General features: G+C 36.9%; 1 protein-coding gene across 2 annotated transcripts in view; it reads right to left on the reverse strand.

The window, feature by feature from the left end:
• The window catches only part of LOC109076562 (protein lin-7 homolog A), a 37,712-nt gene that overhangs the window by 16,594 nt on the left and 3,416 nt on the right, over window positions 1–17,702 (reverse strand). For both annotated transcript variants that reach the window (XM_042742436.1, XM_042742446.1), the window contains exon 2: window positions 4,349–4,467. In XM_042742436.1, the coding sequence (XP_042598370.1) occupies window positions 4,349–4,467 (119 nt within the window). The remainder of the gene's footprint in view (window positions 1–4,348; window positions 4,468–17,702) is intronic.

Raw genomic sequence — 17,702 nt, forward strand, 5'->3', positions numbered from 1 at the left:
AGAAGTCCATTAGGACTGGATCAATATATAGTCTAGGACTGACTGTGGCCTTGAATAGGTAAAAACACATTTGGTTGATATTTGTTTTAAAGAAATGTACAAGGTATAATTAGGCCCTATCGACAACTTAGTTTTTTTGGTATTGTTTAGGGCTGTCAAAGTTCACTTTTTTCTGTTGTATATTACGTGTGCTTAAGACAATTATTTTTGCACTTATCATTTTAAAATATTACATTTTATGTATTATATATTAACATATATCATATATTTATTGTATTCAATAATAGAAATAGATAATAGGTCTAATAGAAAATCATGGTTTCTGGTTTAAGCCTTGAAAAGATTTTTGCTGTGTTGATTTGCAAAATACATACTGGCCAGCTTTACTGATTGCAGTAAAGAGTTTTATAAATTTTTTCTGGTGTGTTTTGTATGCATATTTAAAAATGCAAAAGGTATTTTGAAGTTGTAAATGAGAATTGAATTCAGGCTTATATAGCTAACATTAAGGACCAGATTTACTAAACAAATCCTATAAAAGCACTGACAGGAGTGGACTTTTCTGTGAGTTATCTACTGACAATGTGCAAATTAAAGAACACAGATCCAGACACTCATTTCCATATTGACCAACACAATCTACCAAGAGCAGCGCAAATGAGCATAGGATCACAAACAAGCAGAGGCTATGATAATCATGCACATGAATTCGACAACACAGGAGCAAAATGTTTAAGACATGCTTTTTTGGGCATTAAATAAAGCAAATACCAGTAAATTGACTGCAAACTTTAGTAAATCACCTTGCATGATTCATATAAATTCTCCTATAAATTTTGCATCTGAAAGAGGAACTCCTACAATGCATATGCAATAAGGTCAGCCACAAAAATAACTCTGTCCACGCATTTTCATTGCAAATTTTTCACTCTGCGTCTTTGGTAAATCCTGACAGTACTTTTTTAATGGCAAAAGAAGGTTTGCGCTGGTGCAAGCTGTTAGTACTGTAAATCTGGCCCTAATAGTGGGTAGAAAAAAGATACACTGTCATCTTTTCAGATTTCTATATTTCACTTAACTGTAAACACAATTTTTGAGTGTAAAATATTTTTTACAATGAACAGACGCTGTTCATTGAGCTAAAGTTTTAACCGAAACTGAAACGTTTCTTGACAAGCATTTTGAGGAGACATGACAGATGATCCGTGATTTTGTGAGGGTATGTTTTGGCCACTGCAGTTGGTTAGTGTCTAGTTGTCCTCATTTTGGCAATGATTTCACATGGCTAAGTGAGCTTGATGACTCATCAGAATAGATGAGAACTCTTGTCACTAAGCACCATAGTTACTGATAGACTTGATCTTGAAGTGCTCCGTGTTTGTGGCATCTAATTTTTCTGTTCTTTAGACATTTTGGTTGAGGATATTTTCAAGGCACATTTAGTCATACTGACATTGTCCCTGCCATGCAGAGCTTTGCTGCTGGCGCTGTAAATTGAGTCGACGTTGTGACACGCGAGTGTCCTTTCACACCCCCGTTACGGGAATGTAAGAGACAGATTGCGCCATATGATACCTCGCGCAATTGCCAGATCATGAAATGAGCTCATAGGGCATCCATGCGCGGCTCAGTGAAACTCGGCCTGATGGATGCTGGGAGTGTGAATTGATGTCGTACCAAAATTTTTACCACACTAATGTTCTTTTTGATTGATGAGAAAATTTGCTACAAAATGAAACTGTACTTAACGATTCATCTGTTGCGTCATCTGCTGTGTAGCATATATACATATATAAGCTGAATCTCATATCCAGTCTGAGGCATGTCTCTACAGATGTTCCACGTCTGGTTTTGGCACATTTTCTCATGCATAGTTATAGCCACATTAATCTCGGACACAGACTGCACATAAGCAAACCATTCATGGACCATTTGATGCATTTTACCCACAAAAAAGGCAAGAGTTTTTTCAAAATCACAGGCTCCAATTCCCAAGGTTCATGGCATCATCAATCAATCAATAAAAATACATAAATATTTAACTATGCTACATTTTCTTTAAGAAACTTGGTAGTAATTAAACAAGACATCCTTAAAAGGATACTCCACCCCAAAATGAAAATTTTGTCATTAATCACTTGACCCCATGTCGTTCCAAACCCGTAAAAGCTTTGTTCGTCTTCAGAACACAATTTAAGATATTTTAGATAAAAACCAGGAGGCTTGAGACTGCCCCATAGACTGCCAAGTAAAATACACTGTCAAGATCCAGAAAAGTATGAAAGACATCGTCAGAATTGTCCATCTGGCATCAGTGATTCAACCATAATGTTATGAAGTGACGAGAATACTTTTTGTATGCTAATAAAACAAAAATAACGACTTTATTCAACAATTTGTCTCCTCTGTGTCTCTCCACATCACTGTAGCGCCATTTTGGTGAATCTGCTTCATTTAAATAAGATAATCTGAATTTGGTGAGCCGCCTGCATACAGCTCAGATTCACCAAAACTTCATAACATTACGGTTGAACCACTGATGGCAGATGGAGTATTCTGACGATGCTTTTCATACTTTTCTGGACCTTGACACTGTTATTTACTTGGCAGTCTATGGGACAGTCACAGGCCTCCCGGTTTTCATCCAAAATATCTTAAATTGTGTTCCAAAGATGAACGGAGTTTTTACGGGTTTGGAACGACATGGGGGTAAGTGATTAATGACAAAATTTTCATTTTGGGGTGGAGTATCCCTTTAAGATATCATTCCACCAATTTTGAACACAAATTTTGGTTTATATGATAATTATATATATTTTGAAGCTGATAACCTCTGGGCCATGTTTTGAAAAAAGAGATCATTTACAAAATCCCATGCACATTTATTGCCCTAAATAAATTATACAGTATGTTATACTTGTTTTACTTTTCAGATAGGGAAGTCCACACCACAACTATAATGATTAGAATAAAGGATAAATATCATTGGAATTACTTTAAGATGATTTTTTTTTCCAGCTGATGAACAATAAAAACATTGACAGCCAATCAGAATCCACCCGACTTAAAAGAGTTTCAGCTTTTAAAGCATTAGACGATAACTGCAGCACACGATTATAATAATCAGAATGTTATATCATCCCTTAGTGCAAACACTAATATAGTTATCATTGTTGTTAACTTTATAGTTATCACTCTTTGTGTGAATGGGTCTTAACTGTGGTTGTTGACTTGTGTTCCTAAAATAAAAATGCAAAATCACATTTGACAGTAATGGAAAAAAAAAAAAGTGAAGACCTAAATATTTGTTTTGTGAGTGTCTTTTCCATTGTTTTTCCTTTCGTTGTTTAGCTGGTCACGAACTTCCCATACTGTTTCAAAATAAACAAGCACATGATTATATGTGCTCAGTTCACTAGTGACAGAAAGCACAGCTGTGGTGTCATACTAAAAGGCAGCATATAATCATCCTTGTAAGAATTAATTAAATAAACCAATGAGTTAACATAATGGGTTTCTTTTCTTGCCCCTATGTTGTACAGCTCACACATACACTACTAAATGAAAAAAGGCATTTCCTCCAGGATAAAACTGTACCCTGCTCAGGCCATAGTACTAAAATGTGTCTATCTATGAAATAAAGTAGTTGTTTTGCAGCTGTTTACTAGTGCGGTTCCGGTGTTTGAGTATGGAAATGGATTAAGGAGAGGTGGGGATGTTGCCCTGGTGCTGCACTTATAACCACAGTGGCCCAGGTCAACCTCATTCTCGGAGTAATTGCATTTCTGCAAGTTTCCAGGAGGAGCAGAGTAAAACAGGCACCAGTCGCCACTATCTCTGCCTGACAGACACATTCCTGTCATCACACCCTCGACGCACGTCTGTCACGAACGTCAGGCTCAGATGACACTGAGATTCCATCCCATAATTGATGATCCTCGGTCTATATCTACCACAGTCTCTGATGCTCAGATGCTTCATCTGCAATAGAATGCAAAAGTGGCTGCCTGCGGTTTTTTGATCAAAATTTATTGATTTTGAAGTTAATGTTTCAGCAGGTGAGCAGAAAGAGCCCATAGATTTCCACAACTGTCCAATCAGAATAAAGTATTCCAAATTTCAGGCTGTACCTTAGACAAAATTAAATGATGGCTTAAGAAGTCATGTGGACCACTTTTTTGGTCCATTTTTATAAACATAAGAAAACAGCAGCTTGGACATTTTGCTAAATATCTCTTTGTATATTCCACAAAAACAATGACAGTACTATGTCCGTGATATAATTATGAGGATATCTTTATGGTGCTAACCTCTGGAGGTATCAGCAACACGTTAATGTAGGTCTCACCTCTCTAATGGCCGTGCAGAACTCGCTCTGTAGAACCTTCTTCAGGGACTGCAGCTTGTGACCCGGGACGTCACCTGACTCCTGTAATTTTTCCAGCAGCTCAATCGCCCTGGCAACATCTGAGATGGAAAGAGAGAAAGAAAACATAGAAGTGTTTGAGTAACAGAGGGTTTGTGATAGAGGAGGGGGATGGGGGGTAAAGTTTGCAGTAAAGGGCAGAGAGATAGTGGAGCTGCAGCGAATCGATTGCAGGGATAATGGAAATAGACTCACTGAAGGCCAGAGGGTCCGCTGAAAGCAATCAGTGCTCTCTTTACATGAAGCAAAAGACACATCACACTGCTGTACCTCCTCTGTTCAGCAGACCTACAGGGCACACATTCGCTGGGGCCAGTCGGAAATGTTTCAACAATAAAAATATATGTCTTTGCCACAGCTTTCACTGTCTGGGTCTGTGAGATCGAATCAAGAGGTACTAATATACTTAGAAAGAGCTATCCATTAGCATTCTCATTCATCTCCATGGCAGTTCGACTGGCACATTCAGTCAGATGTATTTGCACAACTATAAGTGGGCTGCTTTATGCTGTTTACATGCAAAGAGTGATTAAGAAACTGTGAAAGGAATGTGAAAATACACGCCCATGAGAGCTGCTACTAATTTTATAGTACTTTTTTAGCTGCTTTAGACGACTTTCATTATATAAACAAGAACACTTCTCACATTCTTCAGCTATTTTAATTTGTGTTCTGGAGAACAAAGGAAATCATTCTAGTTTAGAACAGCAGGAGGGCGAGTTAATGATGACAGATTTTTCATTTTTGATCTATCCCTTTTTTAAGCCAAGCTGCCCAAACCCGCTTAAATAGGCTTGTATAAAACATGGCAACAAAAATACTGAGAAAACAAACACATTCAATATAAGGGCATAGCTTAAGGAAAATGTTATTTTCACTACTCCTATGACTGCAGAAAAAAAAAAAAAAACTTTTAAATAATACAAAATTATACTTTTTATTGAACATTGATGGAGCAACACATTTTGTGGGAAAAGAAATCCTAAAATCATATAAATACATGATGTGGGGGGGGGGGTTGCCTCACATTCGGCCCCCAGTATTGATACAAATACTTTAGCTAAAGTAATATGTTCTGCATAATATTTAAGTTACTACTTGTATAAAACAACCCCTTCCATAAAGTTTGTACTGTATTCTGTTTATTTTGCTAAAATAATCTAACTGTCATTTAGAATACAGTAAAAAACCTTAAGAAAAACAAAGTTTCTACCTGAAAAAGGGAAAGTCCCCCTGACCTGTGGCTCATTTCGCCCTATATCTTTGCTCAATGTGGACTGTAAAATACCAGCAAAGGTTCTAGGCCAAAGACTGGAGAATGTTCTCCCTACTGTATTTCTTTTTTTAATATACAGTATGCAGAGTATTTGATATTATTTATTCTCATGACTCAAATAAGCATATACTGGAAAAGCACAGAGTGGAGTGGAGTGGAGCTCTTTTCAGCTGTCTAGAGAGATTTGGTGTTGGTCCAAACTTTTTGACTTGGATAAAACTCTTATATGTTTCTCCCTTCTCTTCTGTTATTACAATCAAAACTATCTCAATATTTCCCATTGTATAGAGGAACTAGACAGAGTTGCCCTCTGTCCCCTTTATTATTTGCAACAGCAGTTGAAACTCTAGCCATTTTGATGAGATCAACCTCAGATTTCCAGGGAATATCTAGTGGTGACAGATAGAGCAAGCTATTGCTTTATGCAGATGACCTGCTTTTGTTTATCGCAGATCCTCATAATTCTCTCCCTCATGTTATGACTCGAGCGTTTCAGTTGCATTTCAGGGGATATAAACTTGATCTCTCTAAGAGTGAATTATTTCCTATAAATCGGGCCGTTTTTCTACCCATTTGCAGTAGCCCCTGATAAATGTCCATATTTAGGTATGGTTGTTATGAGAAATATCTCTGAGCTCTAACTAGGATAAACTAGGATATCCCTCGAAAATTGGTCTTAGCTCCCTACTTCTTTGATTGGTAGGATCAATGTTACTAAAATGAATATACGCTCCCTAAATTTGTATATTTGTTCCAAACTACACCTATTAACATTAAAAAATCTTTTTTTTTTTTTGTGCTCATTTAAATAAGATAATCTTTGCTCATCTTTGGAATAAGACTCCTTCTTGAAAATGCTAGTGTGGATGGAGAGTGTTAATTAATGTAGTCATAGCCTTTCCCCCACACTTTTAGCATGCTATATTTTAGCTTGATAGCTATTCTGAATGTAGCCATTAGGCTGCCTGCATAGTAAAACTTTCTGTGAAAACTTTATTTAAATTCACCTCCCTTTAAATCATCACTGCTACATCCATCAAAGCATCACCTTTCTAAAAAAATCCACCATCTTTGACAATAAATTCTTGAGAAAATTATTGTTAAATTATTAATAGATTGACTTCAAATGCTGAGCACGCATGCTATGAACATTGCTCCTGTTATTAAGCATAATCCTTTTTTTTTTTTTGCAAGGATAATGATAAAATCGTACTTAATCGTCTAGTATGTAGTTTTACACACCTCTATTGCTAAAGATCAGAGTGTTACTGATAGCTGAGCCTCTGGTCACATTTAGTGCTCTGTAGGACTTGCGGTGATTTGTTTTTTGTGTCAAGTTAGGCATGTGGCTAATTGTGCTCGTTCATCTTTGGACCGTGAAAAATTATACCCATTTTACATAATGTGCAACTGTTTGGGGTGAAAAAATTAGATAAATCCTCCCAAACGGTCTCCCAAATTGACAAAAACAAGTTATGTTTCTGTTCCATAGTAGCCTTCATTAGATAAGAACATTGTTTGAACACAAACAGCAAAGCAAAGTGGGCCAGACCTTGACAGGAACTAATAAAACAGAACCCAGCGAGACTAAAAGAGCAGACACAAAAGCTATTACAGCCTGTGGGCTCATGGGACAACAACAGGTGCAACAATCTGAGCAAAATCTCTTGCAGTTTGAGGGCCTTTCTGTCAGTCACATTGAAAGGAGACTTACAACCTTTTGCTCTAATCTTCAAACCCCAAATGGGTGGTTTTGGTACACTTTTCATTAATATGTCACATTGCACTGGTTTTCTGATAAAACAATGGATCCAAATGAAGTCTCATCTGTTATTAAAGCAGTTTAGATTGTATCAAAACCTGACAGCTAGATCCAAAACCGAGCAGTGTCCTGGCATGTCCCACTTGGCTCTGGCACAGAGCTGTCAAAAGAATGTCAGCATGATATTAATCACTCTGGTACCACCGCACGTCAGTAAAAATTGATGAAAGATGCTTTTTGGTGAAAAATTAACACAGACAAAGGCATAAATTGCGGCCTTTTACATGCTTATACTTACTAAACTATTTAAAAAAATGTATTCTTTAAAATTAAAATAAAATAGAATTGTTAGATGAAACATACTGATATTAAAAAATAAGACTGATCATTCCTAGTCGCTGGCTGGTCAAACCAGTTCTTAAGACAGTCTTAGCATAATGGTTGAGTTTGTGCAACTGGCCCCTGGCCCTAAATTGATTCCTGAGTTGATCTGAAGCAGCCAAGGAAATGGAAACAAAATGTTGGAAAAATTTGCAAAAATTCATCTTTTATCTTCTATGGAAAAAATAACAGAAATAGCATACCGTTTTGGATTGAGATAAGGATGAGTAAATAATGAATCATAGGTAAATGTTTCTTTAAACAGTTTTGGTCCACCCACGCATAGCTATGGGAATAGTATGATTAGGAAATAATGAGAATTTTTTTTATTACATTTCTAATAATACATTTTATTTATAGAGCCTTTTAAGGTACTCAGTGCTGCTTTACCAGAGATAAAAATGACAAATGCAATACAAAAAAACCAACACACATTAAAAGCAATCTCAAAAGGTGAGGTTTGAGTAATGATTTGAAGTTTTGATTTTTAGTTTTGAAGGAGCTTGAGTTTTGAAGAGTCTTGGAGGGCTTAGTGGATAAAGAGAAGGTCTTTAAAAGAGATCCATTGTGAGACAGGGAGCCGGCTTTTAAAGAACAGCAGTGATGTGGTCACGATAGCAGACATGCAGCAGAGTTCTGGATGTACTAAAGATTATATAGGATTTAAAAAGATGAGCCATAAAGAATGGAGTTGCAATAGTCAATTCTGGATGTAATAAATACATGAGTTCCAGCAGCAGAGAAGAAGAGTGATGAACAGAAACAAGCTAAATTATTATTAATTAAAATTGCACCCATCCATTATAAAAGTCTACACAGCTCTGGGGGGTTAATAAAGGCCTTCTGAAGTGAAGCAAAGTGTTTGTGTAAGAAAAATAAGCAACAGGTTAATAGTAAGAATTGGTCCCTATAATAAGTGTTACCACTAATACATTTTTAAGTTTGAATCACATGACCAGCTTCATATATATGGCTTTTTAGACATGGTAAACTTGCTCGGAAGCTCACCTGGTACAGCACTGCCATTGTGGAGCACCCAGGTATGAGTCATGCAAACAAGTCACAATAAAAGAGCTTAAAGACTTGTAGAAGCAAGCTAAAATGACATGGATGATTCAGCAAATGTGTTTTGCTCACATTTACTTTTATTAACAATATATATATATATAATAATATATAATACAATTTCAAACTATTGAGATACATAACAACCAATCTAATAAAATGTTGCCAGATTCCCATTCAGATAAAACTGAACATACTATTAGCTCCACTGGACATTTCACTTTCAAAGTTTTGCGAAATGTGCAAGAAGCAACAATATAATTTTGCAGAACGATATGTTCCAATGAGCATCGATTGCAAAATATGCGAAACGTTGGTCTGTCCGTTCTGTTTTCCCAACAACAGAGTACATGACATCAGATTAGTGAAGGTGACCTTTGCAGTCATGTCCTGTGGGAGCCTTCACAGATCCACATATGTACAGGCAGCACCATAGCATGTGACAACCGTTACTTCATTAACCTTGTGCTGAAGCTCCATCATTACTGGCGGATTCTGCCACAAGGATCTCTGGAGTCGTGTATGGGGTAATGAGCCGTCCTGAACATGCTGGTGTCCTTTCAGTCAGCACAGGAAACTGTGTGAACACACCTTTTCACATTTATTTCTCATTACCAGGAAGTCAGAGGATGACGACGGATGATCTTCTGCTCCTTCTCACTTCCTGTTTCTCTCTGTGACTCATACTTCTCTTGTGTCTTGATTCAGATGTTTCTGTCTCTGTGGTCTCTCTTGCTCATTATTTTAGAAAGTCTTTGTATTTTAGCTGCTTTAAGGATCAACTTTGAGAAGGCACAAATGTGTTGTGTCATACACATTGCCTAAGACCTTCCTTCCTGTTTATCATGATCATTCCATCGATGCCACTTGTATTAAAATGTGGTAGGGACAGTTGGGGGGATAGATTGTGCATAGATTCTGCTGATTATGATGTCTTAGAAGATGTTGTTAATGAATATTAATTAGGATAGCACATGCAATTTAACATGATCTGTTACTGTTTCGATAAATACTTAGTCTATATGATGTATTGATCTACAAATCAGCTCTCTAGGGAAGTATTTGCTACGTAAAAATGGAAATAGTAACATTATCATAATGATTAGAAATGTCCAAAATCATTTCTACTTATTAAGAAGAACCAATGCAGTTTTTGTTGTTATTGTTTTTCTATGTAAACATGCAAAATACTTGCATCTTTAACCACTGCGTCAAGTCATTTTTATTTATATAGCTTTATACAATACTAGTTGTGTCAAAGCAGCTTTACAGTGTTAAACAGTTAGTCAATAATGCAAGATAACAGAGTCATTTTTCCTCTAAAGTCAGTTCATTGATGATTCAGTGCGCTGTGCACTGCGCTGTGCATCACTGTTTTTCCAGCATCTTGTTCAACTTTTAAAAACATGCCTTGAGACCTTGCATTCTTTTCCATTCATCAGTGGTTCCACTCTTGAGTTTATAAACACAAGAATGTATTATGTGTGAATAACCCATTAATTGCTCTTTTTATTTACTGTAACATGCTTTTTTGTATCTAGATATCTGGATATTCTTTAGCTGGATTCCAGTTATACATTGTATTACAATAGTCAAGGTACAGCCATACGTAACAGGAATGAAAACAAGGCTATGATGGATAGAAGTACAGTGTGTTCAATGGGTTGTACTGTTGTTTAACAACATGGCAGTAGTTTTTCAGCTGATGAAACATCTTTCCAAAAAACTTTCAGTGGACATTAAACATTTTGAATTTTTTTTGTTTGTTTTTTTTTTAACAAGGAACTTTACACAGAGTATGCCACGGTAAAGACTGTAAATCTATCCCTCACAGCCTCGTGTTCAATTCAATATGGTGTCTAACCCGACTAAGGTCTATAAGAGCCATTCATGCTGACCAGTTCAATCCAGAATCCAGGGATTTTGTAGGTCAGAATACGAGGGGTTCGGGACTCCAGATTGCAGTTCTGTCAAAGATGATTGACATTTAGCATACAGTTTGGATCGGTAGTATGGTTCTGTTCTGGGCAAGAACTCCCTATGCATCCATCCATGTAGCCTAGCATGGATAAGAGCAGGGAGAGCAGCAATAACCCCACTAGGGTAAAAAGAACAGATCCAACATAAATGTATTGCAGATATCATTAATATTCTATAATTTAATGTGCACATTTTAGAAATTAGTCAGATTCAAAGTGGAATCAGAAGGCTGAATCCTGACTGGACGAGAGGAGGAGCTGGGGATGGAGGAGGGTAATTAGCTATTGAGCTAATGTGAAAGCTGCTGATAATACTGACGGACCTTATGGTTGCTGTGACAAGTGTCATGTCCCTATAAGTAGACGTGGATCAGCTGAGAGTCAGCTGATTGGAGCTTGACAAATATGAGATACACTTGATATACATCAGTGGATGTATATCAACAACATTTGTTTGGGAACAAATTTGTTTGGGTAGAGAGTTGTGGAATGGTGATAAATCGGAGCATGTCTGCTGTGTGTGGGAGAGAATTTATCGCTGTCACTTTGTGCCACTGACGACAACTGCAAAAATCACTCAGCAAAACATTCAAAAGATTCACTCGGATTCAATCAATATTCATCACTAAATTAATAGTCATGTTTGACCATCAGAGATGTTTCTCTGTGAGATATATTAAATATATCCCTGCCATAAACAGGGATTTCATAAAGTGGTGGGGAAAGAATCAGCTTTGGCAAAAAATTGGTCATATCCCATTGTAAAAGTTTCTTGCAATTGCTTATTTAAGGGCACTGTAAGCGACTTGCATAGAATGTCCCTATTTTCTGATATCATTAGTACTGTAAACCTAAAAAAAATGGTACAGGGAAGCTGCCCACCCCTTTTTAGCTATTCAGAAAACACCTTTTACAGATATTGCTTTGCTGGGACGATAGATCTTAAGAGAGAAGGTGTGTGGTTGAAGGAATTATATAATTAGTTAGCAAATCACTTACAGCACCTTTAACAATATTGAGCTGAAACTCTATAAACTTGGGGAAGGAAATGATGTCTAATGCCTTATTAACTGTCTAAAGATCAATCACCATAATGTCATTTAGTGGGCAAAGTTATTTATACAAAATAAATGGACTGGCTAATGCATTTGTGGAGATTGTTAATGACTGTATCTTTGAGGGAACATGAAACAAAATTTCAAAGATAAATTCATCCATTAACAAAGTTATAAGATGAAAAAAGCCTCTAAAAGCAAGTCAAGCTCCCGCATCATGCGCCGCTATTACAGATAGGATTAATTCTCCATGGCGCCTGGAGTTTTCTGCCGGCTTTCAGTGAGCAGCCAAACTAGGCTTGGTTTATTAGTACAGGTCTCATCCCAATAAAGTCTTTTCTCACATACCTGATTAACATCATTTAGCAGGGAAAGGAAACATTGTAGCACAAATTATTATTCCAAGAGCTAAATTTGTGGGATTCAGATTTGCATGGTGGCAGGTCAAGGTCCTGTGTCGATCTAGCCTGGGATTTATGTCACGTCTACTAGCACTGGCTCACAAACAGAGCATTAAAAGGGCCTGGTGTACACACTCCAGGTTTGTGATTGGTACATTAAACTACATTACCATGGAGCGGAGGGGGCTGCAAATGCTTTGGCAATGGATTGGAAGAGTACACTATTGTGTATCTCTTCTCGTAATGTGCGGTCTTCCAACAAGAAATAAGCCAGATTGATTCCGTAATTTAGCACCTTTAAATGTAAAACCCACATGACTCTGTGAGTAAGCATGGGGGGGCAAAGATAACACGGAAGTAGAGAGCATTCAGCCTTCCAGAGTACCAAACTACACTATGTGTATGTGACCCGGCTCTCCATTCAAACCACTGTAGCCTTCAGCATTGCTGCTAATGATGCAGGGGCCAACGTGATCCCATTTTCTCTACAAATGCACTGTGGATTTAGACTACATAGTGAAAACACCACTAAAATCAACTACAGAATTTAGATTATGTACTGAAGAAATGTCTCTAATGTCTACAGTTTCTGCCCGCTAAAGCAACTGTATGTTATATCAATTTCAGAATCATTCTAATGGAATACTGACTTCTAATAAAGTGAATGACTTCTGTTTTTTTTTTTACACTTCCCCTAAAAAATGTCTGTTCTGGGAGTATGTAAGTTCCACAAAAACAAATGCAACAACAAATGCTTTAAACAGAATTAACTGTATACAATTTTGAGAAGGCATAATTTTGATATTCATCCAGTTTTCAAGTGAGTCATGCTTAGACTCTCTTTACCAGTGAACTAGGTTATTCTATCGTCATTGTGAGTTTAGAATACAAATCCAGCAATGGTGTCAACAAAGTATTGAATAATTTGTGAGACATCTCACATTTCTCAAAAAGATGTTGCTCACGTTTTTTTTTCCGTTTTAAGGGCTGATTTAATGATTTATGTTCAACTTGTTGTGTCACAAACTTGACTTGTTTCATCTAGACAGCTCCAGCTCATGGACAATGAATGTAGACTCCTTCTCAACAATTCCTCAGACTCAAATTTGCCTGTATAGTCTGCATTCAAACGCGTCAGATTCCATCATTCTTCCCAAGAAATAAATGTACCTTTATGCCTGCTGGAAAAAACATACAATCTTGTTTGCTGGTCTTATCTAGTCTCCCAGTCCGTCAGGTTAGTCTGTTGGCTGGATTTAGAGGGGTTTTGGATGCTTTTCATCCAGCTAAACTAGTTAAAGACCAGCCTGGCCAGGTGATGAGACCATATTAAACCAGCTAAAACCAGCTTAAACCAGTTAAGACCGGAAAAACAGCTGGTTTATATTGATTAGAATTATTTTTTCTTTAGCAGGGATGTGCACAACAATTGTATAATTTGTTTCTTTTTTTAAGTTGTGATGAAATGGAAGTATGACTGACATTTTCTTTTGTATTTGTATTGTACTGTACATAAAAGTATGATGGATTATAGAAAAAGAAAAAATGAAGGACGGATACTTTGTTATATCCATTGGCTATTGATTTGATTTTGAGATTTGGGTGTTGCACATAAAAAAATCAAGGTAGATGAACGTCAGTGAATCCAATTCTGATTGAAAATAAGAGGTCAATATATAAAAACAAAATTTAACATATAAAGTACATGGATAAATCATTCACAATAAGATCTATAACTTAGGGTGAAATCTCATTTCATGTCGACTTTGAACTGTGAAATACAATGAAACACAACTGAGAACTCCGTTAAGTCTCAAGAGCTTTAAAAGAGAAATAAAACTTTACTCTGGGGACCCTTTTACACTCCCTAATATAATTCATTATGAGGATTTGAATTCCAATGTGGCCGTCAACAGACCAGGGTTTGTATTTTAATTTATATTCAGTATTCACAGTGCAGTCTTCTAGAATTTATTTGCATGATTATTAATTACTTTATAGCTTTATGAACCCATTAGCTTGATACGGTGGAACAAGTGAATATAAATTAATCTTGGTGTATATACTGCAAAAATCAGACAAAAACCTGTATATTCAAAAATATAGAAAGGTAGTTTTTAAACAGAAATCAACCTTTTAAATAAAAAAAGAACAGTGCTATAGTAATTTCAAATGTAGAGGAAACACTTAGTAAAAACAAACAAACAAAAAAACGTGAAAAACAATCCAATACCTACAACGGACAAGGAACCTCAACACTGCAAATCAAGTGTGGCGAGACGCTGTTTGTCTAGAGGAGTGACCAGATCTCTGCAGAGACTCAGTTGTCTTTCAAGTGAGACAAAAACTCATATCTCTCAGCACTGTGGAGGTTTCCTTTTCTAGACAGGATTTAATAACAAGGACATCAATCTCCGTGGCAAGATTGTGGCAAGCGTACACATCGCATGCCCACAATTCAATATCGAGGACTGAGTCCACAGCAAATGATTTTTCTGTGTTAAAGGCACAGTTGAGGGTGTGACTGGGCACTGTGTGCATATGAATGAGTATTTCCCTGCTGTCATATAATCTGCTCTGTCTATAGTGCAATATAATTTGCATATGTAACCTAACTGCACAGAGTTGAGGGGTCTCATGGTAAATTTCACAGTAATAGTTCCATTCAGCTCTGAGAGTTGGAAATTCCAGCGTCTTACTCCAGCAGTTTCCAACCTCAATCTGCAACTGTGATCCACTGATATACAGGCGTATGACATCACAAGAAGAGATTCACAAAGTTAATGATATCAGAGAGTGAAAGTTCCCACTTTACAGTACATGAATATAAATCCTGTATAGCAACAGCTGCATAAAACAAGCTACATGAACCTCTCTAATCTCCATACACCTGCAAATGTTAGCATTGGATAGCATCATTTATGTGTGCAGTATGCCAGGAGACATCCTTGTTGACAACTGAACACCTGCAAAGCTAACAGGAGCCCAATTTTTCTTCTTTACATGTCATTTTTTGACTTTAAATAGAACACAGTGTAACATGGAAGAAAAAAACCAAGTTGTACCAAACAAGAAAGTATGAAGTTAATAGAAAAACAGGTTTACAGAGGATTATACTGTATATACAAAGAGAATAGATTGGTTTGAAATCAGCATGAAATGCCATTTGCAACCTAGTTTACATCTGTAATTTGTTGTATGTCCTGTTTCACTACAGGAAATATGGCAAATTAATGTAGAGCTGGAATTTTCTTTATCAGGAATTGATTAAAACATGGATTTTCCATACACAAGTCGCCATGAAACAGAAGTAGCGACATTGTTTGTTTTTTTCGTATTGTGACTTACGTCCAGGTGTAACAGATTATCAAAAAAGAAAAAAGACCGAGTAGAGCAGGGACTTTGTTCTATTAATCAGTTGTTGTAGGCTTTAAGGGCCTTTGGAATCACTGAAATCATTTGGTGCAGTGATACGGAAATGTGACGTGGTCAAGACTTGCCTGGAACTACTTTAGTCGTGCATTTCCCTGAAAATAACTGAACACCTAAGGGCGTTTATCAGCCAATCAGATTCAAGCGATTAACAGCCCTGTATTATAACTGGTCTTAACAATCAAAATGGACAGTTGTTTCAGAGGCAGAGCAAATTACATTTTGATGCTGGGCACGATAAGACCACGAACATGTATTGAATAAAAGTAAACAGGGTCTGTTTTGATTTCATGTTGTCTATAAACTTTTTTTTTCTCCCTAATTATCCTGTTGTCATCCATTACATTACAATTTTTGGTTCCTATTATATACTCAGTTATAGCTAGAGTGGATAAAAAAGCTTTCAGGACTGACTACATGGTCAGCCAAGACACTTCTACACAATGTTCCACACATTTCTGACAGAACTATTTTCCTGAGGATCACATTGTCTTCGCCATTTTACATGCCAGAATGAATTGCCTGAGAGAGTGCTAGCCATCTGCCACTTTCCAGATTCAGACGGCCATTCTTTACGGGCCAGGGAAGCCTGAGGAAAACGCTGGTCTCCGGATAGCAGGCCTGCCAAAACAGCAGGAGCTAAAGCAGTACCCTTCTCTGGTGTCCGGCTCATATCCCAGGACCTAACTTTATCAAACCCTGTGAATTATCAGTAATTGGCCCAACTGTAACATTCCTGACTGCAAAGGGCACATAAATCACCTCGCAGTATAATAGCTTGGACGGTGATTTATGCAAGTCCCGCACAAATGACCTCACAGAGCGTTTGTCCCCTGATGTCTGACTGATACCACTGTCTGTCTTTCTAGACCCTCTCTTTTTTATACACACAATTACTGGTGACACAGACGGTCTTGTTCGGATAAAAATAGCCTTAGATATGATCCCTTGATCTCATTCTCGGGCTGGTCTGGGCTTTTATCTTCGAATGGACAGACTAAAGTGGACAGAAAGTGTTCAGAAACACTTTTGCCTAGAGGAAAGATTATATCACTGCTGTTTTATGCAATATAATTCAACAGTACTTTATACAAGTCGTATAACCATCTTATAGTTGGCAATAGTGAATAGCTTTGAGTCTTGATATTGTTTCGGATCGATTTCCTCTGAATATCTTCCAAGAGAAATGTGTTCAAATTCAAGTATATGTCAAAGAAGAACACTTAATGTTTAATTTAGCAAAGTACTCAGACAAATTTTGTCTTTCTGTATAGAAAAAGAGGACTTCAGACCAAAATCAATATGACATGAGAATTCCAAGCAGTTGAACACAAATAAATCCATTTTGTGCTAGGCTAATGCATTAGTAGAATGAGGCAAGGATGGCACGTGACCTAAAAACAGCCCAGCACCCCTGTCAGCCTAATAAAAACGATCACCTACTGTATTATCTAGTTCAAAAATAATGCTTTTACATTGCAGAGGAAAAGCTGTTAAACAATTGTTGGAGAGGAATATGTCATACAGTGCAATTCATTGAGAACCTTGTTTGCATCCCACATAATTTCATTGACATTTTCAGTAAACTAGGAATTGGAGGCACATTTGATTGCATTTATATTTGTGTTTTTACTGATTTGATTAACTTCACTTATAAGGAATTAATTCAGCAGTATTAGCATAACATGATGGCTTTGTCCAGGAAGACTTTAGTTGTGATGTCTGCATTTAAACACAGTTTTAAGTCTGAATGTCCTGTACAGAGCACATTCAGGGCTTTTCAGAGATACCAAATGTTTGGAAGTTTCTCCATGACCACTCCCTCTGCTTGGTCTTTAAAAATAGCTGACATTAATTTAGTGATCAAATTGTACATGAAATATGATTTTGTAATTATCATTTAAATCTGATTAATTTTCAAATTG

The sequence above is a fragment of the Cyprinus carpio genome, chromosome A4 (genome assembly GCF_018340385.1).
Source record: "Cyprinus carpio isolate SPL01 chromosome A4, ASM1834038v1, whole genome shotgun sequence".
NCBI classification, from domain to species: Eukaryota; Metazoa; Chordata; class Actinopteri; order Cypriniformes; family Cyprinidae; genus Cyprinus; species Cyprinus carpio.